General features: G+C 39.3%; 1 protein-coding gene across 1 annotated transcript in view; it reads right to left on the bottom strand.

The window, feature by feature from the left end:
• F5 (coagulation factor V) overlaps window positions 1-25601 on the bottom strand; it is a 39456-nt gene extending 13855 nt beyond the window's left edge. Inside the window, 15 exon segments of the mRNA XM_040594972.1 lie at window positions 954-2841; window positions 4648-4860; window positions 5271-5421; window positions 6192-6403; window positions 6823-6925; window positions 7950-8127; window positions 9856-10021; window positions 10775-10996; window positions 11921-12064; window positions 14933-15145; window positions 16357-16479; window positions 17400-17491; window positions 20591-20915; window positions 20918-21050; window positions 25551-25601. Coding sequence (XP_040450906.1) covers window positions 954-2841; window positions 4648-4860; window positions 5271-5421; window positions 6192-6403; window positions 6823-6925; window positions 7950-8127; window positions 9856-10021; window positions 10775-10996; window positions 11921-12064; window positions 14933-15145; window positions 16357-16479; window positions 17400-17491; window positions 20591-20915; window positions 20918-21050; window positions 25551-25601 — 4214 coding nt within the window.
• Window positions 25602-27877: the final 2276 nt, after the last annotated feature.

The raw sequence follows: 27877 nt of genomic DNA, 5'->3' as shown, positions 1-27877 counted from the left end.
TTTGATAAAAACCTGAAGCTGCGGCAGTTTTGGTCTTGTTCATCAGCTTTTTGATGAAGAGCGACTAGGAATTCTACACATTGTAGGGTGAGAACTGATCCTAATTTGTATGAATTAAGATAATGAATTTTTAGCACAGTTTCTCTCAAGTCACATACTCTTTTCTGTGGCATAGTGGCCAGTCTTCCCTGTCAAAATGTAAGAAAACCATTCACCTTTATGGTTTGTGATCCAGTCACCTTCTGAGTTCTCTAAACAGTAGGAACAACAATGCAGTAATTCATGCAGCTTTATTTTTACTTTAAGTATAAGGCAGTCAGTCACCAGTGTGGTTAATCACTTTGCACCTTTCATGTATTTTTTAGTACTGCAGCCTCGTGAAGTTGGAAAGTGCTATTATCCCATTTCACGATACAGAACTGAGACACCAGAACCACTTCTTGTTAGGGCTGGAAACTGTGAATTCATCCTGCCTATAAGCACATCCTGTCTATATTAGATCAGCCAGTCCATGAAATTCCCGGGAAGACTTTGTACAAGGAAGTCTCTATCCTGTCTCTACTACAGAATCCGAGAACTCAAGGAGGAAGGAAAACAGGCCATTCAAGTACAACGAAACCAAGTGGAAGTTTCCCTCGACCTCTTACAGTGGGTTTGTAAAATTCTGTTTCAATGAGTATTTCTAGTGAGTCTACAAAAGGGGGTTAAGGAAGAAAAAAAAAAAAAAAGGAAAAAAGTTATTATTTGTGTTGCTCTTGATTACTGTAATCTCTCTGTGACATTCTAGGGGGGTCCCAGCCTCCCATGGAAAATGCTTAGGTTTCTGTGACTTGAGATGCTGGGAATCACATCGCACATTACAGATACTTCTACGTTTATCAGCATGTGAATCAACATTCTGCTAGTCTGTCTCAGGATGGTGTACAAAATTAAAGCAAATTATTTAGCCAAACCTTTTTTTAGATCCTGCATAGTTCCAGCAGACCTCTTTAGCTGCAATATAGTATCTCCTCTCATTCCCTCTGCTACGCAGGTAATGTTCAGCAATGTTTTCTGGGTTACGTTGTTCGTTGATATTCACTTTTGGATCTGTCATGTATGGGTCATCAAAGCTCACGTAATGGTATTCGTATTCACCACCGGATGTCTCCTCGCTGTAAGATCCTTCCGTAACATATTCGTAGTCTCCATTTTCTTGGGGAAGCCCAATCAAGATCGATGGCTTAAGCTGTCGAGGGGTGAGCGTGTAATTTAGTGACTCCCCGTGCCTGGCTCTACTAGGATCCACTGTGCAGTTGGCCTCACCTGGAAACAACGTACGGCCAAACCCTGCCATGGGATTCGTGACTTTTGGGGGCTTTTTACTCCTTGGGGTCAGCAAGTGGGTCATTTTTGGGTATTCCTTTTTTTTCCTTCGGATCTTGATGAAAGTTCCAGATGTACTCAAAGTATCATTCTTGTTCCCCTCCTTTCCTTTCAGAGTTGGGTGCATGTGGCTCCCTTTCTGTTTTTCTCCCATTACATGTGAGAACCCTTGATACTTCTTCATATGCTTCTTATTTATGAACGCTGTACCATTTCTGCCACGATGATTTAACTTACCATGAACAGATTTATCTAAATTTGCCTCTAACCCCTGACTCTCTTTTGCAGACACCAAATTCCATTCCTCATTTGTCATTTTAGATGAGTGTTTCCCAGCCCTGGGCAACGATGCCTCTTCTAGTAAGCTCTTCACTAGTGCAGGGCTGGAATTAGGGCTTATATTGCCTAACGTATGATCTAAAGAAAAAGTGTCTGCTTGTTTATCTTTGGATAGCTTGGGTTCAGAGAGGCTGGATGCATTAGACCCATCCTGTACAATGAGGTCCAAAGCAAGTGTCAAGTTAACTGCCCGCATGGCATTTTCCATTTTGGTTTCCTCCTCTTCCAGTTCATCATCATAATCACTCGGTAGCTGGCCAGCTCCCACCATGGCTATATCGGATGTGTTCTCTGCACGATGCACTCGATGAGGTGCACTTGTCTTGTCAGAAAACGAGACATTTTTATTTCTGACGTGATTTAGAAGGGCATTCATCTGTTGGACAGCGTAAAACTTAATAGCCAGTGAGGCTCGCTTTTTCCTTTTCCTGTTAATGTTATAATTTCCTCTTCCTGTGCTTTCCTCTTGCTTCTTTTCTGAAACAGATTTACTGTCCTTTCCATCTGCTGGAAGCTCCTCTGCAACATTCATTTGGCCTTCCCCACTGCTCAGCAAGTGTTCACCTGCAGACATGTTACCATGATCTGTTTCATAATTGCTTTGGCTTCTCGTCTCAAATACCAAGTCAGCCTTTCCATCGCCTGTGCCAGCTAAAAATAAGTCCTCTTCTGCTGTGACTGATGTGTGGTTTGACTGGAATGTTTCAGCCTTGACTGGGGGAAGAGTAGTGACATGAGTTTCTAAGAACTTGGAGGTGTTTGTGGATTCACTGCTATTTATAGCTGTCAGACCTGAGCCAGCTGCCACCTCAGACCTCGTGTCATCAGTGCCTTCATACTGTTCCCAGGCCAGCACTGTGAGATTTTGGTTTTCTTCATTGCCTGATGCCTGCCTTAAGCTTCGGATGGAGTAAAAAGAAGCCAGGTAATCCTGATAATCCATATCCTCCTTATCTCCTTCTTCTTGCACATCTTCTTCAGCTGAGGCAGAAACTGCCTTTTTATCAGTCTTGGTGGGACTGAAATCCACAACATCAAACATGTAATCTTCCTCATAGTCACATCTGGCATCTCTGAATCTCAGCCTCATGCCGTGACTCATCTCTGGGGTACCCCAGGATGCTAAAAGCCAAGTACCTGCAATCGAAATAAAAGTGGTTTTCTAATGTGCAGTAGTTACCAGAGTGAACGTTGCCTATCATGCAAGTGGTCAGGACAAGTTGCTGGGTTTGTTTCTACAGCACCTGCTATAGCAGAGTGCTAATCCTCATCTGGGATTTCCACGAGCTCTCATTGATATGAAAAATAATTAATGTAAATAATTAAAAGCACACATGAATCAATACATCTAAGAGCTGGAGGTCTTCTCCACAGACTAGGCTGTACCTAGGACCCAAGTCCAAACATAATCCATGAAAGAGATGGACATCAAAAAGAAAGAAAGAAACAATATAAAGGATCCTATGTTTAGACCTGGATCTAAGACTGGGATCTTTCGAGATAAAGTTTTAATTTTGTCCTGTCCTTAGTATTGTATACATTGCCACCCAGACAGAACATTCTGAACAGAACAAATACATTCTGAGGCAATGTTGAGAAACATCTGACAAGTGTAGTATTTTAAAAGCTTCTGAATGCATAAAGAATGATCTTTAAAAGAATAAAGTAATTTGCATTTCCCATCTGGACACAAAACATTAAACTGCCAATCTGAGGAATCTCAGATTAACCTAAAGGTTTTAATAATTGCTCCAAAACCTAATCAGAAAGTAAAGTTCTTTATCTGAAACTAGACTCTGCAGAGTATAAAATACAATGTTTCCCTAAACAGCATCAAGTTCTTTGCTTGTTACAGCTTGGTTTTGGAACTAGCAGAAATGATGGAATAGACAGAATTAATCATCAGAAACCCAGCCTTTTTTATTAAATACGTCACATACAATTTTTCTGTATTTATCAGAGTTTGAAGTGACCTGCATAGATTTTCTGATTATTAACAACAGCCAATTCACAAAAGAAAACATGCTCTAGAGATGGAAAGAACAGATCACATAACAAAATCAAGTGAAAGTACAACTTCATTACTGGGGAGGTTTCCATAAAGTCTGATGGAGTTTTTATGATTCCCTAGTCCTGAACAATTAAACACACTTAACATCCAAAATATTTTTAATTTATAAGGTCTTGATGCTGTGCAAGCACTGAAAACAAGCTTTGAGGTTGTAAAGAATTTGCTATTTATATAGATAAAAGATATAAAAAACCTTGGTATTTTAAATAGGATAAGGATATCTAAACCTTAAGGGATTTTAGGATGATCACTAAACACTCCCAGCCTTCAATCAAGAAGAATCTCTGTCCTTTTGCAGATGATTCCGTAAGTGTGGACTACATGGTTTCTAACATCACCTTTTCAAGATATGGTATCAATCCTAATTAGACATCGAGACTGATGGACCAGTAATCCAATTCAGTCAGGCAGACTTTACCATTGCTAAATGGCCACAAGCCTAAGGTGAGGAGGTGTAGCCACTTTGTCCAATAATGACTGGCATAATTTAACAGTCTTGGCCCATTTTAGCTAGCTCAGGGTGGACAAGTATGTGGCAAAATTGGAGTTGACACTGGATTATTTCCAAGGACTACCTTAGAATTATTTTAAAATGATCATTGCTAGCCCCAATACTACTTTTTCATTGAAAACAAACAAACAAAAAGAGCCTCAGTATAGCATACAATTATGCTATGGGCTAAGTCTGTGTAGCTAACAAAACTCCATACACAAGAGTTGCACTGGGGAACAATTCAACATTTTCCAGCACCATGTTTAGCTAAAAAGCTTTCCTTCCTATTTAGGTAAGTTCTTACAGACTGGATAAAAAAAAAAAAAAAGAAAAAATAAGTCCTAGAAGAGCTGTCAAACACCATAGTTTTACCACTTACCAACATTGTCCATTTCCACTGTGACTGATTCTCCACTCATTGGGAAAAGGTTCAACACATCTTCATATTTCCCTCGATACAAAAAAGAGTGCCCAGAAAGGCGAAGAGACACAATATCATCGTGAGTGCCAACACTGGAAAAGTGCCACTGAACCACATTGTCTTGGCAAAATCCCAGGATTTCACTGCTGTCAGACACATAGCCATTTATCGCTAAAAAGAAAGCAAAATAAAAGCAGTCTCAATATTTTCAGAGCAAGACTTTTAAAACCTCCTGTTCTGATGTCAGTCCACTTGGACTGGATTCACATTTGCACCTAGAAAGAGACTGGCACAGGACTGAAACCACAATAGCCTTGAAGGAGATTCCAGCTCTGGAAATAGCATTTCTAAGGCAGCAGGCTGCTACATCAAAGCCAAATAACCCCTGCCTTTGCTTCAGGTTCCAGAGTCAGCCTGGTCCCTAAAATATTGCATATTTCTGCATGGTGCCACCCGGCATGGTTAGAAGTTCACTGACTCTCTAAAGAATTCCTTGATTGCACTATAGCTGAGAAAAAGCAGTCACTGAACACTCAGGTTCACAGGAGCTTTGGCAATATTCAGCTTGATATCCCACTCACTGTGCATTATGTTCGAGTTATAGAACTTGGGATCATCCCTTTTAACACTGGCAGGGTTGCTGCAGTAGTCCTTGATGTTATCCTCTATGTACCAGCTTTTATTTTCATCAAACACAGCAAACATTGCATGCTGCTCCCCATCTGCCTTTTTCTGAAAGACAATCAATACAGCAGTTACATTTTATGAGCAGAGACACGTATTAAGGACACAATCCTACTGTCTTTCTTACTACGTAAGCAACATGAGCTTCACCAGAGTTGCGGTAGGCGTGATCCAAGGGCTAAGTTAAAGGGAGTAGGGGGTCAAGACTTCAAGGTCACAGTCCTACTACTGCAACCAAGCTGTGGTGGAGCACTGAGCAAACCACTAGCACTGCTGATACGCAGATGGTGTCCAAGTGGGCTCTCTGTAAAAGGACCAGTCTCCTGGTTTGAACAGAGGACAAGCTTTTGACATTTTTTTCTCCCAAGTGATGCTCAAGTCTTTGCCAAGCAAGACTTCAACATATCTCTCAGAACTCTCCTATGCTGTTTGCATTGTTCTGGATTCAGTGATGTCTGAGACCGTAAGACCCTGTTGAGTTTTATCTGTTACAGAAAGGGACCAGCTCAGATCTGAATGTCTTTAGAGTGTGAAGATATAATGGCAGCAGGGAAGTTTACTATCAAGTCTAGAAACAGACTTTCAAGTCAGGCTGACCTTCTGTTGAAATGCTGCTCTTGCTAAGAAAATCAGAATACAATTCCTCTCCGGCTGTGGACAGTTAAAGGACTTTTTCTTCAAGTCATTTCTTCAGAAGGCTGTTGGCTTAATTGCTGCCTACATGACCGTTCTTGAAGGGGAGCAAAACCAAATTCACTGTAGATCAAATCATATTATCTAAGCAAAACCTCTCTCTAAGAGGTTGTCAGACATGTTACCTGCACACCCTTCTGCGTCAGTGCTTCACTTTTACAAATCAGAAGTGGGCCAATCAGTCCAGAGGCTATATCCCTCTCAACATCTACAGCGCTGTGATAGAGCCTTGTAATACACTGTGCATCCTGTGCCATAGGTTGGTCCATTTTAGTAATTTTCCATTCATAAGTGTACGTCTTCCCTGGTTCAATTCCTTTACTCTGGGTGTCATTGCCTAATTAAAAATAAAGGAGAACAGTAATGACACAAACTTAGAACCAGATCTTTATATAGATCTGCAGGCTCTCTCTCTGTACACACATCTCTCTCTCTCTTTATATATATATATAGGAGCACCTTGCAATGAAATTGGTGCAGTTATGCCATTTAAAGCTACCGCTAAGTTCAGCACGAACTTCTCTAAAATCACAAACAAGAACAGAAAATTAAGACACCAAAAAAAGGGTGTTTGCTCACACTTTGCAGATAATACCTTGGCTTCTCTACAAGGCAACACAACAGGTCAGCAGAGGCAGTGCATAGAACGGAGGTCTCCCAGCCATGCACGTTCCAAGCCACAGCATCTCCTTCAAAGCAACCAAAACCCTCCACAACAGTAAGAGGTATGCAAAATCTAATTCACAAAATTCTTACTTGTGGGACCCAGAGGATAATCAGCTCCTTCTGCATTCTTGGAAAGTGTCACTCCATGGAAGTAAATGCTGTAGGGTCGACTGGCCTTATTTTTGAATACAATCTGTATTGATAGGCAAATGAAAAAAGATAAATCTAGTATTCAGCAAATCCTTGTCTGAATACATATCAGAGTTTCGACTACAGTAAAATTTGCCTGGTTTCAGCCTGGGAAGTGTTGGAAAAGCAAAAGGATATCTTAAAGATTGTCTGATAATGTAAACCCACAGTCTAAATGCAGCTGGTCCCCTGCTGCTGGGCTTTGTAGAGCCCATTGAGCGAAGTTCAGCTTCTTAAACCTGGTCTCTGAAAAAAATCCAAAAAGAACACTTGTTCTTCCAGCTACTAGGCACACACTACCTCAGGGAATATGAGGTTGCTGACTAAAGTTCTTATGAAACTTCAATATGGGAGAAACCAAACCTAAACAGATTTTAAACCAAATTTTGTCCCAGATTCCAAGACCCATAGAGGATACAGGAGGAAAAGACAAAAATGTCAAAACCAGAAAAAAAGAAGGAATATGATAAATTCAAATTCTGAGTCACAGAGTCATGGTGGCAATTAAAGGTCATGAAACATTGTAATGCATCGGTAAATGACAACAGAAGGACAAGTGGAGACAGTAGTATACGCCTGTGATGCAAATGCATTGTAGTTTCGTTTCATAATACCATGAAAGAACATTTAATTATGAGAACTGAGTACCATTGTCTAAAACAGCCAGAAAAAATAACAACGTAAGGAATGAGGGGCTCATGAGTTTGGCCTCACATCCAAATCCATCCAGAAGTCCAACTGGGTCTAGCTTTCTTCCATTTTGGACCAGTGTCAACATGAATTTTACAAAGAGTGTGAATGAAGTGTGTTTATGTTGTAAAATAAAGCACAATCATGGAAACTATAGAGGGAATGCTGAAAAATTTCAGCTAAACACTGTCACTTGTGATCATACCTTTCAATAGGGCCAGTATTTATAACATTAGCTATATTTTTTGACAAAAAGCACATATCAAATTAGTTCTTTTGTGTCCTTGGCCAAGAGAAAACTATGTTGTAGCATAAATCTCTGAATTTATGTTACTTACTTTGACTTTGTCATTGAGTTGAGCTCTGATAATAGGGCCCAAGATTCCAGTTTCCTTGGGACGAGGATTGTCCAGACGTTTAGTGAAGCTGGCATCAGTATATTGCCTAAAAATAGCCTTTTTATACTTTTTACCTATGAGGTTTGAGAAGTTGTCCAAGTGCTGTGTTTTATAGTGTCTTAAAAATAAAGGAAAAGGCAAATGATCAACAAAACTTGAATAGTGACGTCTATCAGAATAAAGGATTAGTACTCAAGCAACTGGTAGAAACCTCACTTCTTGAAAAAAAAATCCAAACCCTAAAGTAACCTAATGCTTGTCACCTCAAATTCTAACCTAAATTAGGTAAGAAGAAGCTTGGAACATTATCTGTGTTTTAGTATCACATTTGACCAATCGCTACCAAAGTTTACGTTTCATTTAATAGAGTATACATGCAAGAAAGAAAGAAACTGAAGCAGCAGCTACATTTTCAAGATAAGATAGCAGAAAACAGTCTTCTTTTACAAAGGCATAGTTGAGGATAGAAAAAAAATAAACAATTTGCTTAGATTCTAAGGACTCTAGGAGAGACAAGAACAGAAAATCCCAGTCAAGCACCATACAGTGTTACACACAGGTTTAAAAACATTAGGATTGTTAATAGGGAGAGCAAAACTAGGATAAATACTGGGAAGTAACACAGAGTAACATATTCGTCCTGGTCACCTGCACTTCAAAAAAGGTTACTGAATAAACTCTGTAATTTTGAACAAAGGAGGAAAAATCAGAGCACAGAGGCAGTTAAGTAACGCCATGTAACTAGCTAGGAAAGATACAGAAGTTTGCTCCACGCAGTACAAGAGCAAATAAGAAGAGAAGCAAGTCATACCAAAGAAGGAGAAATAATCAGAGAGTTGTGTGAACACTAAATTCTAAGTAGGTATATGAAACCAGAACCCCATAGAGGGTATGAAATTTGTCTTGTTCTGCTGAAATCCTTAAAGGTCCTTATGAACATCAGCTTGTAGAGTCACCAGTACTCTAGCAGTGGGGAACTGACACTGCAAATTTAACGTTACAGTGCCGGGCAGCGCTGCGTACTATGACCTTGTGTATGTTAGAGAATTCCTTCTATTTATCTTAAGTTGAGCAAAAGAGCCCAATATTCTTACTTGTTATGATTTTTACTACATCTACAATGGTGCCATGCAAAGGTCATTTATAGAGACGCTTCTCTTTCTCCCATTCCCTAAACAATTTATTGTACTGGACTTTTTAAAAACTTTTATTCTCCAGAAATATTCCCTCCCTTCCTCTTAAGGACTGTTTATTTCAGCAGAACTCAGGTTGAAAAGTAATTTAGAAAATAGGCTTGTATGCTACTTCAGGCATTTCCTAAGTCCTTTTCATATTTTGGGCTCCCCATCAGAGGCAAAAGCAGGTGTCCACTTTGGGGCTCCTCAGCAAGACAGTTATTAACACTTTCCAGTCCAGTGGAGGGTCACCATGGTTATTAGGGAGCTAGAGCACATGACATAGAAGCAAAATCTTGGTTTATTCAGTTGTGTGGAGACACGGCTAAGGGAACATCTTATCTTCAACTATCAAATAGGACATCAGAGAAAACAGAACCAGGCTCTTCTCAGAGATGCACAGTGAAGAAATGAGACACAATGGACACAAAGTGCAACATGAGAAAGTCTGATTATATACAAGGAAAAAAAAATTCACTCTGATGTTGCAAAGGTGCCCAGAGAAGTTGAGGAGTCCTCATCCTTGGAGACAATAAAAACTCAAGTGGATAAGGTCCTCCTGTGCAACTGGATCCAACTTTGCCATTGGATCCCCAGAGGTCCTCTCCAACCTGAATTATTTTGTCATTTCATGTTAACATTCTATATTATGTTGACAAATATTATTTTACCTATCAAGGCTGTCTGGAATATTTGGGGCATAATCCCAAGTAATTTCTTCTGCAGCAATGAAATATTCCCAGCTTTTGATCATAAGACGTTCTTTATAGGAGAGACGACTCTTCTTCACCTCCTTGTCCCCACAGTCTCTTACAGTGAGGTAACCATGCATTCCAGCTAATTGAGAAGAAACAGTACTATAGTGATTTTCCATTTTACGCACCCTTACCACTTCAGCTGCATTTCACACTTCTTTAGCTAGGCTGCCAGCAATGTTTGTTCCTCGGATTGCCATCTTTTCAGGCTCGAAAAGCCTGAATCCATGTAGAATATATATAGGCCAGGAGCCTTCCAAGGAGCCCATATTAACCCAACGGAATACAAAGGCTCTCTCAGCTGGCCCTCTTTGAGGATACCAGCTGAACAGATAAAAAGCTTTTTACTTTCCTGCTGTTTTTTTTTTTTCCAAAACATATCGTCCAGCTCTTGTAGGAGAGACATTTCTCTCATTCTTTAAAACAGAATTCTGATCACTGCTGAGAGGTACTCACTTTCAAATCAGGAACAGCAAATATTTTAATCAGATTGAGTAACTCTTAGCTGAAAGTGCTCACTTTCTCAGGAAACGGGTGGTTCTTTACTCATTTTATAACGGTGCTTATCTGAACAGCTCACAGACTTAGGCACTGGAGTACAGATTCGCTGTTGCTCTGTGATCTGCACACAGCAGTAAAGCTGCAGATAAGAATGCCTTTTAGTTTAGCATGTGCTTCTCATCCCAACAGAACGCCCTGTTCTGCAGTGGTTTCTTAGTGAACTGACAAGCATCTGAAACACAGTAACTGTACCAATTGCAAAACAGTATAAGACATTTGGGACATAAAGAAGAGAAGGACAACTCTACAGTTGCCTAATAAATAGTTTCCTTGCCTTGCAGGTGCTTTTGGACAAGAGAAGATATCAGCCACCTTCCTTCCTCACTCACTGTCATGTTTACTGTGGTTGATGCTCCTCCCACTAGGTTAATGGTGGAAACTCGGTGATGTCTTTGCTCCATGGACTGGCCGTTGATGTGAATGGAGAAGATTTCTGGCTTGGAACTCATTCCTATCAAATGCCAGCTAATGTTGTCATATGCACAAGCCTCTAGATCTGAAAGAGAAATGACAGCAGGGTTCAGAATACAGGCCAATAATGCAAGTTCCCTATGCCCACTAGGTCTGAAATGAATCTTTGATCAAAACATTTAAAAAAATAATCACTCCTGTGATCAGTGTTTGCAACAAGAGCAAGTTTCAGAAGCTTGTAAATGGAACAGATACCAAAATCCTGTGGAAGCCAGTGGAAGCCAGGTGTTTAAATCTCACATGCAAGTGACAGCCTGACTTAAGTGAGCTGGAGAAGAAGCAAGAAAACCAGTAGCCTCTTTTGGAAAGCTGATCTGTCTTTGTTTGGAGGAAAAAGGAGAAAGAAGAGGAGAGACAAGAGAAAAAGGCAAGGATCAAAGCTAAATAATAAGGTTGTATCTAATGACAGTAACTGCCTTATCTAACACTTGTTTAAAAAAACCCACCTAAGACAGTCTTCTGTATTTGTTGAATGGACTGGACAGAGATATGAAAGTAGTTACTTAGGAGAACAAGGGGAAAATACTAGCAATAGAATAGCCCATTACTACCTTCCTAGTCTTCCCACTTAATTGTCTAATTTAATGGAAACTGATTTTCTACATGCAGGAAGTTCTTCACCTAGTATGTTCTATATCCTGTAAAACTAGCAGTTCACTTAACATCACTCCCATCAGCTGAGTAAAAAAAAATTTGAAGGATTTATTATTCTTTTAAAGTTAGCAACCCTGTTCTTCGAGCAAAACTATTCCAAGAAGTAATTTTGTAATTTCAGCAATATGGCACGACTTCCTTCCAGCACATAGGTTCTCTTCTAGAATTTAGATGCTCATAGACTTGCTCTAAAAAAAGGCTGTATCACATCCCTCTGCATTCCTGTTCTCTTGCATAAAAAGCACACAGAGTCTTCACCAATGTTAATTTCATTTCACATAAGCCTGAACAGTACCTGGTAACGTTCCATCAGCATAGCCATTAATTGTGTACTTGAGTGATGCTGATCTTTGCCAACTCTGGTTTTCGTCAAACACACCAAACATCAGTACATATTCCTTGTCAAAAAGTTTCTGTGACCCATCCTCATTTAGGCTTCCTATGATGAAGAAAGAACAAGTCTTAATTTAAAGTAGTAGTAAAGCAATTTTCACATCAATGAAGTGGCATTAATATGTATTTAATAAGCTTGCTTCAGCTGTTAACATGTACTGGCTAAGCCTGACCAAAACAAGACCTTAGGAATGCTCATGAAGTTATTTTATTTCTGAAAGTACTTTTTGGTTGGGTAACCACGAAATCAAAGGTCTGTAATATCCCAGAGGAGATTAAATAACATGTAATTAATTGTCTCAGACAATTCTGGCAATATGTTGTAGGGATCGCCAAACAGCCTTCCATCCACAGTCAGACACTGGCCTCTGTTTTGAGACTGTGAGGCAAGAAGAATGACGGCAGTCACCTGCAGCGTGAACACTGCCTTTTCAAGAACCCTGCAGAGGTTACCAGCTCCTTAAAAAAGCATAAAACCAACCATGCAGCAAACAACCTTTACATACAAAAGACTTTGGCAAATACTGCTGAATGGGATTGGTTATAAGAAACCATCTAGCTGAGATTGTAATACAGGTGTGATTTCTATCAACATGTAGAAATCATTCTGGACATGCCACAAAGAACTGGTGTGATTTTACTGATTCTTTCTGTAGATTTCTCACATCAAAAACTTCCGTTTGCTACTTTCAATACATAATCAGGGCTAAAATAGATGTCCCTCTGGACTGCAGAACCCAAAATTTGGGAACTTGCTGATTATTCTACTTAGGGTGAGACACTGGCAGTGGAAGCAGTTATCTTTAATGCACTCCTTTTTATTTATGAGAGGCTACAAAGTCCTGTTTTCATGCACAAAGGAAGTCTCAGATCAACAGAGGAATTGATCTGCTTGTCACACAAAGAACGTTCAGTCAGTGCTTTAACTCAACAGCCCACTTTTTATAACCTTCCCAGGTTATACCACCTACACTGCTTTAATGTGTCAAGCAGTGGTGGGTCAGCCCCAGCCGGCAGCCAAGCACCCACACAGCCACTTCAATGCTTCCCTGCCCCCAGCAGGACAGGGGAGAGAACAGGAGGAACAGAAGTGAGAAGACTTCTGCGTTGATAAAGATGGCTCAACAGGTGAAGGAAAGAGGGGAAAAAACCCAAGCAACACGAAAGCAATCACTCATCATCTCCCACAAGCAGACTGATGCCCAGCCAGTCTCTCAGGAACAGCCACCCTGGAAGTCAACACCCCTCATTCCCCCCGCACTGCTGCTTCTTCCTCTGCCTCCAGTATTTATTGCCAAGAATGACATTACATGGTATGAAATATCCCTTTGGCCACTTTGGTTCATCTTTCCAGCTGTGTTCCCTCCCAATCTCTCACCTACCCCCAGCATGTTAGCTAGGGAGGTCTGAACAGGAAAAAGAGAAAGCCTTGACACTATGCAAGCACTGTTCAGCAATAACTAAAACATGGGTGTATTACCAATGCTATTCAGCCGCAAAGCCAAAACACAACACTGCAATGAGCTGCTGTGAAGAAATGTAACTCCATACCAGCCAGACCAAACACACAGCATGCTGCACGCCTACCACATGCAGTGCCCAGCCAAAGAAACCCTGTTCAGAATTCTTAAAAATGTGAATAGTTAGCCATTTGTCTTTGCTGTAGCTAGAAATATATGTTCAAATTGTCTTGAAGGTAGCGGTCAGACCAATCCATCTCAAACTCACATTCAACTCAAGTCCACAATATATGCGTGAATTTGAGAAGCCTGAGAAGGAAGGAAAGCAAGTAATTCCAAAGCATTTGTCCAGATTAACTCCAACAGTACACCATAAAATGCACACACACACATGAACACAGAGAGAGAAAACCCAAGCAAATTAGGAAAAGAACAAGTCCTATATAATACTAAAAGCCCTAATTCTCAAAAAACTTCAGGAGGAACATAATTAATATTAATGCTACTCCTTCGCAGTGATATGAGTGTGTTCTGCAATTGAATGGGTACCTATCGGTGAGAAGAGTTCCTCCCTTGTACAACCCACACTGAACCAGTTTTATGTTTACTTTCAGGAAAGCTTCAAGGTCCAAGTCCATGCAGTCTATACAAAATGTTTGAATCACACTGCAGGGAAAGAGGATGAAGCTAAATAACTCACAGAGCTTTCTTAAAGCTTAAAAGAAGGATATTTAACTTGGAAAAATTTAGGATTTAAGGGACCAGGAAGCAGTTTAAGTAGCTTACACAGTGGCATGCTGTTTCAGTCTTCCTTGCATTAGTGGTTATGCACCTAGCAGCACATTTGCAAGTCCAACAAGACACCAGTTCATATTAGTGGAGATTGAATTCAATGACTCAAACTGCTAAAATCTCAAGTCCCTAATCACATGCAAAGCAATTTTTGAAGACTTTTAATCTGTTCATATTTGGCCATATTTTCAAATGACTAGCAAAAGGCACATACTGCTCTGCAATTTCAAACCCTTGTTACAGAGAATGTGCTACAGCCTCTTAATCAGTCAGACTTTAAAAAGCATGGGTAAAACAATTATTGCCTGCCTTATTCTCTGGAATGGCTAAACCATTTTGAATGAAGCTTTAAAAATATTTATTCTAAGGCAGGAAATCTAAGGTCATATATTCAGCAGTTAAGCAACTGAATATGCAACCAGTACAGGCAAATGTATTTATTAATAGCGCTCTCTGACCATCCTATAAATGATAGGAAGGATTTGCATGAAAGCTGGCATTTAAAACGCTTAACATCTAAATGGTTTTCAACATCTTTCTTTTACTTTACACTGCATGTAAAGATGTGAAAAGAATGTATCTTCCCTCATTACCATACAACCTTAACTTTATTAAGAAATGAAACCATATTACATTATAGTAGTCTCAAGGTATTTAATTACCTTTCTTACAGATAAGCAGCGCTCCAATCAGACCAGAGTTAAAATCTATTGCCATGTTCTCATGAGAATAATATGCATAAGTAAGACAAGGAAGGTCAGCTTCTCTTGGACCAACTTCTTCTGTTATATCCCACACATATGTGTGGACATGGCCTGGAAGTACAGCATCATCTCGTTTTTCTGCAGACGACGTTCTGTCATCATACAGGGACCCTGCCAAGAAAAGAGTCAGTAGAGTGCCATGAAGACAAAGAGCAATTAAAGCATCTGGAATATCTTCCTACAATCAATTGCAAAAGCTTGGTTTGTTTCTTGCCAATATGATACTTCAGCTCCAAACAGATAGCTCACGATCCCACTCACACTGTGGAGAGCAGCTATTCCACCATCCTGTTTCTTACAGATTAAAGATTTCCTAGAACTGCCCTCACTGCCAAAAGGTGGGGGCTCTTCATCAGTCTGACTAGAGTTAACAGGATAGCGTGAAGCTTCAGCTTCTGCTCGCTGATACTCTGTGGAGGAATACTGACCACTCTGTCAACATTCCAATTATCTCTCATAAAGCCATTGCATGGGCTAGCACTGCCTTGCTGCCTGAGACCTTTTGTGCACTGCATATCCAGATAGCAGTAAAGGCTCATATCTATGCCTACCATATCCAACAAATCTGCAATGTGACAAAGGGGAGCCAGAGAATCAAAATCCCAGGTGTAAAAGGCACATTCATAAGACAGTCAATCTGAACAGCCTGTCACTTCCAACAACATGTTCTGTTCAACTCCATGAGATGGGGTTGCAAAACCCTTTGTACAAACACAACAAACAAAGCCTCGAGTCAGTTTGTAAACTGCAGGTCACAGCTCAGGCTCAGCAGCCAGGGCAGGGCAATCAAACTCACTCTGTGCTAGTGCAGACATTTAACTGTCAATTTGGTCACAGTATACGATCTCTTTTTGCTAGTCTTATGAGGGATCTAGGAGCAGAACACCATGAAGCTGAGCATGAAATGCTATCAGAACAACACGATCAGCACTGTTAACTGCCTTACCAATAACTCCTTGATGCACACGATTGCAAGGGATTTGAAAAAGTTTTTTAAGACCTATATTTAAGAGTTTACATTCCTGAACTAGAATATTTTGCAATTACATGATAGTTGGACCAGGAAACCTCCAGAGCTGCCTTCCTACCTCAACCATTCTGTGATTCTGTGAAACAGTAGTAGCACACAGGAGACTGTGCAGGTCGGATGACATTCCTAGTGTTACACTGGTGAAGAAGGAAGGAGCTAACAAAAGGTGTGAAGTTTTAATCCAGAATCAACAGGTATTTGTGTTATACATCTCCTTAAACATTGGTCTGGGCCCCTCTCAATATTTCATGCAATAGCCTACAAGTAAATGAACAAAACACACGGCATTTACCTTCTGCATTTTTGTTGTAAACTATGCCTTGGGGATGAATACTGACTGGCTTGTCAGCCATATTCTTAAGGTGAACTACTAAAGTATCTCCCACTTCAGCACGCAGAGTTGGTCCCAGGAGTCCTGTAGTTATTTAAGATAAAGAAAGTGGAAAATGTGAGCAAAACAGTATGTTTAGTGAAATGAAGAGTTCTCCCCCCCCATTAGGGAGTAAGAGCTCTCAAAGTACAAGTTGCAAATTTAATACAGGCAGAGAATGTAATACCACTTTAATGAAGATTTACCTGTAAAAAGGCATGTGGAAATTTAAAACCTGCAGCTCACAGTGGGAAATGTTATAAATTGTATTATCTGGCAACTAAGAAAAAAAAGTCACAGGAAAATTGTAGATTTACAAAACAAAAAGTTATTTCTAGATACAGAAAATATATCAAAAGGTTCATGTTGAGGTTCCTTGGGAATTTCTAGGAATCCTTCACATATGATTTAATTAAACTGTTTTAGGAAGGCAGATACTTTATAGAGTAAGAATTTAAAGAAAGGCATTTCTTTGAGTGGCACTCTCAATGCCAGAAGTTACAGAACAAAAAGAGCTTTCAATCCCAAAATATTATCTAAAGAAATAATCAGTTCCATCTTTCCACCCAACCTCACAAGTTTTCTTTTCCTTTCCACAGTTCTATCAGAAACATATCTAGCCTCAGGCTCCTTCCACACGAATTTATAGCGTCACCACTACAACTGTTACCATACAAGTCTAAATGTGTATGCGAAGTCTCATCAGATGCTAAAACCAAAGAGAACAACTTTGCACTGTGCAATTCATTTGCAGATAGCACTGAGCCCCAGCCTCTGAAAATCCAACCACTCTACGGACTTTGAAAGCCCAGTGCATGGCAGATACCTCAACCCCCGCGCTTATTTGGTTTATGTGCAAAACAAATAAGCACAAATGGACACAAAAATACAAGCTTGCTTAGCTTGTCACTGGCTTTATAACAAGCAAACCCCCAAATACTCAAGAGTATTTCCTTCCTGCTTACCTGCAAATATATTTGCTGGCTTTTCTTTTTTAAAATCCACTTCATATTCTCTGTAAGAAATTTTCTTAAACACAGGATCTGAATGTTCCAATCTGAAACCAAAAGAGTTATAAACAAATAAATCAGAAGGATAAAGATACCCAGAGATGCCCTTGCTGTTTAATGGATATTTCAGAAAATGACTCCTGGAACTACACTTAACCACGTGCACATTTTGCTGAAGGCAAGGCACACAGTCCAACTCTTTGCAGTGTCTTCTCCTCTACTGAATCTATGACATTCCTGAGCTAGGCCACTTCGTACCAGACATTCATTTATGGTACCTAGCACAGTTTACCCCTGATTTTCCTGGTGGTTTCTATAGGTCCTTTTGACTCTGTTTACGACACAGAGGAAGATGCTTTGACCATGCTTACCCAAGAAAGCATCTGACAAAACACAGTGAAAGAAACCTAAATTTCTCTTTACTCAGCTCCATGCTTGAACTTCAAGACTCACCACAAGGATTGTACAACAGCGTTAACAGCAAGCTCCTGAAGCAGCAATGACCTTGGAGGCAAGCACAAAACTGTTCCCTGACAACAACTAAGGATCTCTCAGCAAGTCAGAAAATTGCTTTCTGAGAAACACGGCAAGTGTCCTTAGTTTTGCAAATGATTCAGGCACCCAGTAGACCACACAATGTTTTCTTAGCAAATATTTAGGCAAGCAGAAGGAAACCAGCACGCAACACTTCTGGAATGGAAGTAACGATGAGGACTGGAGGGATAATAGCCTGTATTTAGATTTATATTTGTTGGTTGGTTTCTTATAGTATGTATGATGACTGGATCCAACAGTAATTCCATGTGATTTTTTTTATAATGCCCTTTCAGGCTGCTCAAGCACTGAGTGGCTGGGCAGAGGTAGCACAGTGAGCTCGCTCCAGTGACATCCAGGGCCCATAAGGGGGAGATCTCTTTCTGTAGGTATCTCTCATACATCCCTCTGCGATGCTCTCTCACAGAAGAAGACTCAGACAGAAGCAATTCATGTTTCAATTCATTTCCCTCTTTAAAGTCACTGATAAAATTTTGCTTCAGTCTTTAAGGGGAAAGACCCAGTCCATAACATTCATTGACGAGCGCTGCCCTAATGTGGCAATGTCCACTGGGATATGCACACATAAGACTACGGGGAGGAAGAAGGAATTTATCAGCGCCAATTGTACAGCTAGAAGGAACAAAATACACAGCTTACTAACACTTCAGAGACCACAGATGATGCCAGCAGGTCTAGTTACGTAACTTTCGGGAACGGCAGCAGCAACGCTGCACGCACAAATAGCACGTTTTCATTTTGTTCTGAAGTGTCTTACAAATACCACTTGTACATGGTAAAAAAATCTCTACAAAGATAAGTCTACTGACACTCAGAGAAGTTGTGTCCTTTTCTAGCCTGTATGACCGGAAAATTAAGGAAATAGTTCAGGAAGTTAATTTTCTTTTCAGCCTCTTTTCAATTATTTAGAACCAAAAGCAGCAAAGTATCAGATTCTTACACTGTATTTAGGCATTCAGCTTCCACTGAAATCACAGTAAGTTACATACCCAAATGCCTTTGGGATCCAAGCCATTAACTCTTTCTTAGTGAGTATCTTTGTAAGTTCTGGTTAGGTTTTTTGTTGTTTGGTTATTGGTTTTTTGTGGGTTTTTTTTTTTAAGTTACATTTCTTTAAGTTCTACAAAACTCATCAGACTTATCCAGGATGTGACTTGCTCTAAATACTTATGTGACATATCTCAATAGGCACCGTGTATGAAAAATTAGTTAATCACAGAGTATTTCACCTGAGATTTGAGGCAGTCTTGAGGGTCTCTACTGCATGAAAACAGTCTATCCACAATGTCAAATTTAACAAAACAGCAGTTCATTCTTATACTGATCCATCCAGTGCAGACGAGAATGAAGTTCTAACTACTAAATTCACATGTCCAGGTCAACACTTAAATAACATTTATCTTCATATTCCTACATATATCTTCATATTCCTACACTTGTCTGTCTTGCCAGTTTGACATTATGCTTATACCAGTTGTATTAAACTTCCAAGAGGAGTTATAGAAATCATAGAAACTCTGTTCTAATTAAGTCTTTAAAAATGAATAGTTAGAAAGTCTAAATCTGAACTGGAAATGTCCTTTCTGTAACATCCAGAAATGCAATACACTTTTTTTTTAAAAAATAATCACAAACTAAAAAGTAAAGAAAACAAGCCATCCACCAATATAAAAAAAAAATGGAGTAGTATTGAAATACACCCTTCAGTGTAGGAGAACAAGTAATTCATACCATTTCATGCCACTTCATGAGCAAACAAAAGCTGTGTATGGTGACTATAGAGAGCACAGCACAAGACTGAAGTCTGTTTTAAACAGGATTCTAAATTATGTCCAAGTTCTGTCATCTGTAGCATTGCACTTGCAGTGTTTATAAACCTGATAACAGTGGTAATACAACATAGTATTTTATATGCTTGATTGGCATATGCATGTTCGCTAGCCATTCTGCAATGCTATCTGAAAGAAACCATGAAATTAGTATTTTTATTTAATGAAATACCGCAATGCTTGATCCTACAACCTTTACTTGGCAGAATTCAGAATGTTCGTTTCACAAAAACTACTGAACGACTCAGAAACAACAAAGCTAGTTCCAAAGTTCATCTGGCTCTGATTTAAATGAAAGTGATAGTATACAAATTGGAACATATTTTTTCCTTCAGCAAATTCTAAAGTCTGCAAGTTTTCGAAATCTTATGAAACCGCAGCTCCTTAACATTGATTAAATTCCATAAACCTAAAATCATTACATTAAAAAAAAAAAAACAACCAACCAAAAAAACCCAAACAACAAACATCAACCCAGACAGATGATTATATAAGCAAGCCCTGGAACATATTTAACAAAAGTGCTATGAAAACATAAAAATAATTCTGTCCACTAACGAAGTAAATAAAAAGGAGCTTTGAATACTTCACTGGCTCCAGTTCAGATCATGCCATTTAAAGTCACACAAGTTCCTCTGAAGTCAACAGATCAGGCTCTAAAGTCCTCCTGGGCTCTAAAATTCCACAGGAGGTGGGAGGCAGAAAACACTTTCGGTCACAAGACAGGACAAGTTTCATCCTTCTTATCCAGCACTTTGTTACCTGGACTTTTCCTCGGATTTCAGTCTGTAGGTCCAGCTAGTGATCTGAGCAGCTATATAGTGCTCCCTGACCTTCAGAGCTCCCACCAAATGCTTCTCTGAGTCTGGCCACCATGAACCAAGCAGAAGCAAGAAAAAAAGATGCAGGCAGTGGAGCCTCATGGTACAGCTGCCTGTTGATGCTGCTCTGGAAGACAAGGCAGAAACTGCTGCTTTTATTGCTGTTGCTGCTTTTAACTTCCCCTCAGAAATGAAATAATTGTGATGCAAGAGGGTAACAGCATTTGCTACGCTCAGGTCATTGCTCCTTACCTCCTCCTCCCCTTACTGACAGGGATCCAATAGAGATAAAAAACTGTTTAAACTACCTTCCTTCCCCTCCTCCACACCACCTTCAGTAAGATACAAGCAGCAAGGAGAAGCAGCTTCAGCCCCGCTACAGACTGTGATTGGGTCTTTGTCTACTGAAGCAGCAGGGTACCAGAGGCAGAAAACAATTACTCAAATTACTTACAATTACAGGATGTTTGACCTGCGTGATTAGAAAGAAGGGGGGCATATTTTTGTCTTCCCAGAAAAGACACTCAGCATGTGTCTGGCATTCATGGAAATTTCCCAGTTAGATGCTACATCTCCTAAAAGATCATTCCTAGTTAGGAAGCAAAATGCTGAGGGATTAGGTGTGGGGACTAGAAGCGGATGCAGAGCTAAATCTAGTTCAGATCACCATATACCGCATACTCGTAACAGCAAGTCAGTAACCCTTCCAAACATGTTGTCAGCTTCAGTTTGATTCCCACTACACTCCCAAGTACCTCAGGTAATGGGTAACGAACAGGCTTCTCAGTGGCAGCTAACAGGTCACCCTGAAGACTTGCCTGTAGTCAAAATCCTTCTGATCTAGTCTTGATTAGGTTCTGTTGATATTTATCTAAAGAGCAATGATTAGGAAAATACCTTTTGATAAGATAATTACCAACGTCAACTATATCAACCATATAAAAAATATTTCCTGGCTTTTGCCAGCAATGAGAAATTTGACTAAACAAGAAAATTATTGAGCATGTTTCCCGTACACTGGGATTATTGGAAAGCGAAAAAATCTCTACCTATTTTTCTTGTGGATAGAAGTTCACAACTTTTTCAATAATGTTTTGCTAATATTTTCATGAAAAAAATTACCTAAACCCCCAAATCAAAATAATTCCACTCCAGATCCAGACAGAAATAAGAACAACATTTCCTCAGACTACTTCAAAATAAAACCTGATCGAATCTAGGTTTGATATATTGTTCAACAGCAGAATGGTCTAACTGGCAGCTTGGTTAATACCATGCAAACTATATGGGACCATATGGCCTTTGAAGAGACAGGGAAGATGGTTGGACAAACATTGATGAAGATCAATAGCTAAATGCTCCCTGCCTAAAACTGAAAACAATCATGATCACTCGGACAGTGTAAGACTACAGACATCTTGAAACAGTTTCAAGGCAGCACACTGAACTTCAAGTTAAAATACCTCCTACTCCATTTGCATGGAGTTAATCCCTTGTTTCCATGAGTCACTTTGACACATACATCAAGTACGAAATTAATTCAAAACCCAGAATCCAAGCAACAATTAAACTGGACCAGAATGTGTGCGCTGATATTGAAGAACAAACCTTAACTAAACACAGTCCAGTATTATTTCATTACTAATTAATCACTGTTTTGATTAAAGAACTCACCATAAGCCTTAGTAAACTACTTCAATAACTTTTTAGTTAAAAGTTATCTTTGTCTCATTTCTGCTCTGGTCCTAACCTCATCTCTGGCTCAGGATCTATTTAAATGCTGGTGCTTAAGAGTTTGATAGCTGGTGTGAAAACACCTGTAATTTAGTTTTTATGAAAGAAATCTCTGGTCAAATGGACAATTCCTTCCTTTGATCCGGAACTGATGTGAAGCAGATGATGCTGAAGTGCCTGGCATGTTCTGTTAAACCTAAATGATCTTGACTTTTAGGTTAGCTTCTGTCATCTCCAATCTCTATCCTTGAGGCTTTACAACACTGTTCCTAAAGCTCCTTCCTGTGCAGGGATTTGAACACCTTCATGTATTCTTATGTGACTGGCTGAAGAGATGAAACTAAAATACACATTAAGCAAGTCTTCCTGTGATTCCGTCTAATGAATTAAGTATTCAAATTTTCCATTATAGGTAGGTTTCTAATACTTCATTCTTCCCTGTAATAAAAAGCTAAAACATTGCAGGCTAAAAATTAATACCCAGAATACCTGCTTAAAATCCCTTGCTTTGTGACTTGTGACTGTGAGCTAGGAATCATCAAAGCTGATATCAATTAGTTACTTATCTTTTATCCATTTTGATGAATTTGGGGGTTGTATTTTTGAAATTTCTTAATGATTCATGCAGTACAAATCTAATGGTAGAAGGAAACAAAATGCATTCTATCAGTGAAATTACTTTTATAAGGGCGGCTGGTAATATTGACAGTTTTAAAGAACAGTATCAAATTAGGCCAGATAGACTTTCCTGTCTAAACTACACTGATTAGCATGTATTACCTTTCCTTAACTCTTTAACAAGTCCAATATTGGCTACTCCCTCCTTTTCTCCTCTTCCCGCACCTCTTGGGATCAATGTAAGATTGAGCTGCCTGAAATTATCTGGGTCAGCCTGGTGGTTTTTTGTTTCTTTAAGCTATTGCATCACATCGTCTCCTCTAGGCTTTGGGAAGTTCCACAGTGTTCGGAAAATCATTATTAGTAATCCAAAGACCTTGCTCCCTTCCACCTTACCATTAATTTCTAGTATCTGCAATTATAACCTCTATCCTCTGTGAAAGTCTAATATATACATGTAATTGTTAGCATTGGTTACTTGCAAGCTATTACTATTAGTCATATGACAAATGACTACAGAATACATTTTTCAGGCTGAAGTCTTCCAAGACAACACAACTTTATTATCTATTCATATATATAGCCATGATGTTAGCTTCTTCTACTTCACAACACTGCACATGCTGCAGACTTCATATTTTATCCTCATTGCTTACCCACATGTTCAAATATAATTTGCATTTGGTCACCAGCAACATCAAAACATCTTGTGGGCAAAAGCCATGCACGGAGGAGCACAGGTCTAGTCTGTACTGGCAAAACAGCCTCTGCAGCACAATGACCAATGTTATTCCCAAAAAGAAGCAGTACCTTTGGGATGTCCTGACACTGAAATGCCAAATTAAAACAAAGCATGGAAAGAGAAGCACAAGCAATACATTTTAACACTAAAAGCAGGTCTGCATCTTCTAACTGGGGAAGATTACTGTCTCTTCTGACACCCAGTAATTATGGCCCCGATTCTTCTTATGTTACACATGAAAACATACTGAAATAGTATACTCACAGTACTGCTCTAAGGCTGACCTTTATAACTAACTGGCATCACCAGTTTTTTTACCCAGAATAGCCTAGGCTGAGTCTGAGCAATCAAGAACAGATAACTCTTCAAGAGCTGTAAAATGGTGATTTGCAACTTTCTGTGAATTAAAGATTAGGACCCACAACAAGCTTGTATCTACTTCATCACAAATGTTATCCTAGACATGACTAAAAGGGAGCTAGTATAGGGAAGAAAATGTTGTAAAACAATTATTGAATTTGCTGCTAATAATTGCCTTAACATAGCCCCCTCTCTCTCAAACACACAAATCGATGCACAATGGTCCAGCAAGCGTACTTTGTTTAGGTGAAAGGATTTCATAGGCAAACAAGGAGTTAATTATTGATCAGCAGTGAACACATGGTTCTGAAGTAGGTGAAAAACAGATAGGGCACTTACCAAACCTTATAGCCACTACCTGGAACAGAAGCCATCAGCTAAACATCTTCACTTCCGCAAGGCACCGAAGCCAAGAGAGGTTAATCTGTGAAACGGCTCATTTTAGAAGTTTAAAGTAAAGGTACTATGTTGAAAACTACACAAGCAGGCAAAAAGAACAGATGGCAGATAAACTTAGGCTTTCTTTCAGACAACTTATTCAAAAGGAATACGCATACACGTTTTGTATTTGATGGCAGCTCATATAAAACCCCATTCTGCATAACTGTTAGAAGGCGGCAGGCTGTGTAACTCGCGTGTGAACACTACAAGGCAGTAAGAAGACAGAGCAGCATTTCAGATTGCTCTGGTGCTAAAGACTTCAGAAGATACAAAATCATGTTGATTTAAACTTAAATACATCCACATCTTTAAAACCTGTATTTTTCCTTAGGAGAAAAGCAAGTGTCCTTGATTACAATTGGGTGTTTCTCCAGCCAATATGTTTGCCAAACCCAGTTACTTAGCAGGACCAAAAACTTTGCACAGCAATGCTGAATCCAATAAACAGTTTCAGATAAAAAGAAGTATCTGATTCTTCGAAATATTGTGAAGTCTAATTTAAGTGTTTTAACAAATTTGTCCAAGACCACTGGCTTTTGGTCTGAAAAAATTAATTTCAAGGAACAAAAAGAGAGGATACACTAGCTTCCTCTCTTCAAATATCATGTCTGGCTCAAAATTTTTGACTGATCCCAAAGAAGCCTTTTTCTCCCCCTCTATTTAATTTTTGCCAGAAAAAAATTCAGTTTGGCCGCACAAAGAATTTTGCTCCTGCTGTAATCCATGTTTGTGTTCTCTGTGTTCCAGTTTGTCTTCTTTACTAAGAGATTTCTTTATTTGCCCACGCTTACAACTGGTATGCTAAATCAGACCAGCTGCCCTCAGGCTAAGTCAGTCTAGCCATTTATTCAATCGGCTTTCTTTCTGTAGAGAATAACGGTAAGAATATCAGTGCCCACAACACAATGTTAACCAGCTGGTACATGATCACAAGAGTTTGCATCTTTTTATCATAAATCCTTGTTGGAACCAAGACAGTCTCTTACCAAGTTGTATACATACCTACTTCAAACAATCGGTATGAGACTTCATATGCGTTAACTTTTTCTTCTTCCATTATGGTTGCATTTTCTACATCAAGGTATGATTTTTTTAAAAAAGTAGACTTGGAACAATTCTTACAAGTTACTAACAGAGAAGGTTATTTTCCAATAGGAAAGCAGATAGGTATGTTTCAGGAAGAAACATGAAATCAGTAAGCTTATAGCATAATAAAACACTAAATTACATCTGTCCCTACAGACTTTACAACACCCAGACAAATTCAAGGCACTCTAGTTCTCTAGCAGAGGAGCGGGCTGTTTGATAGCAAGCTGGTTTAAAAGCTCCACTTTTCCACACCTAAAAATGCAGCCACAGAATGACAAAGTGGAAATTACCCTAATTCTTTAAACACTATTTCCACCCTTCATTATAGTTTAGACTTGGATTAGACTTTTAGAAGACTAAATACAGAAGTGTGCTTCCCATGTATTGCTTTGAAGTTATTGATTTTTTTCTTCTATATTTTTTATTGGAAACAAATCTTTTTTTTTTTGTATTTTAAAGGTATTTCATGTAAATTAAGAACTAGGTATATTAAGTTTGATGACAGAACTTGTGATGGTCATTATTTTAAATTTCTGTAAGGTTATTCCCTTTGCATCATAACCTGTTCCCTGTGCATAACTTTGATTCAGATTCAGTGGAATCAAAATTTCATCCATATCTTCACTGCATGCAGCACCTGTAAACTAGAATGTACTTAAAGTCCAAGAACAAGAGATAGAGATCTAGAAGGCAAGTAAAGAGCCACAAGGACTCTAAGATGTGCAGTGGGAAAGGGACTCCCGAAAAGCAGAACTTCTCAGGAGCTATTTTGATGTAGAGGCAAAATTCAGGCAGTCAATGACCACACTGGATTTGCCAGAAGCTGTAACTGAGGTTACTATCCTTGCCTATGTTTAGAGCAGTTCCTACAGCAGCAATCTTTACTTCTAACATGAATTTTTAATAGCAGTCACAAAAGAAGAAAAGGATTAACACATACAGTATAACTGCTGCAAGCGTACCCAGGTCAAATTTGCTTGCTCAGGTGCAACCACTTTGATATCCAGCCAAGCAAAGCACCACATTAGTCGCCAAGCATTGGGGTTTGATACTAGATATTTCTGTGCTACAAATGCCGTAAGACATTAAATATCAACGGTGCTGATGGAGCGAACTTGCCAATAGCTTCCAGTTCTGCTGCTCCTCTGTTTTCCTGCTAGGGTCAGAGCAAAAGGCCCTCATCAGTTTATACTTCTAAAAAAAATAAATAATGAATAAAGTCATGCCACTTACTTCCATCAACAGCCTGACAAAGAAGAATGTGATATTAACTCAGCATACTGGAGACCAGTGAAAGACTAATTCACTTTCCTAAAGGAGAAGAACAGACACCTTTTAGGGAGAGGGATGTTTCAAAAGATTCCGACACAGCAAAGGAAAAAAAATATACATCCCTGCTGGTTATTTTAAGACATACTCCCTCTCTGCTCCCCTCCAAATCCCCTTATTTGTTGGGTGGAGGACAGCTACTTCCTTTGTTACCCAAAAGCTCAGAACATTTTTGAGATTGGTCTGATAGGGAAAATCCTATGGCATGACTCAGTGGGTGTGGTTAAATTTTAACAGGTTTCAGCTTGCAATACTCATTTATATAGACATTGCTTAAGATATTGTTCAAGAAAGAGGAAGTGAAGATAGATATCAAAAGAGGAAAGCCAATTTAAGCATAGTACACAGAACTTCATTACAGGCTGTCATGTACAAGCATGGTACCGAGGGCAGCCAAGACAGAGACTAGTTGTGCCAGGAAAGGGACCAACCTTCCTACTCAACAGAAAATTCAGTCAGTTGCAGACATCCAACTTCAGATTACCTTGCAGAATGCAAGTGGGACATTTGGGAGACAAGGATGCTACCCTGAAAGCTGAACAGAGGTTAAACGAACCTAGTAAATATAAATATATCTATACGTATATATATACACACACAAATACGATAGTCCTTTCCTCTCATTTTCATTAATAAAAATCTTAGTTTTTACAGGGCAGAAAGTGGATGCTAAAGCCTGGATGTGCCTACAATATTTGAATTCATAAACAACTCCATGTATGTTTACCCCCAAAAGGAAATCTTGCTATTAGACTACCAGCTAGTGTAGTTGAGGCAGACAAGTAGCCAAAATTGAACCTTGCTCTAGCATAGCAATCTTCTCCCTTTATGCTCAAGCTCTAATTCTGTCAATATAAGACTGTTCTTGCCTTCATTACAAGATGAACAGACTACATACTAATATTCCTCCTTTGT

This window comes from Falco naumanni, chromosome 5 (genome assembly GCF_017639655.2).
Source record: "Falco naumanni isolate bFalNau1 chromosome 5, bFalNau1.pat, whole genome shotgun sequence".
Taxonomy (NCBI): domain Eukaryota; kingdom Metazoa; phylum Chordata; class Aves; order Falconiformes; family Falconidae; genus Falco; species Falco naumanni.
Note: the sequence above shows the minus strand (reverse complement) of the source record. Positions and strands in the feature narration are given on the sequence as shown.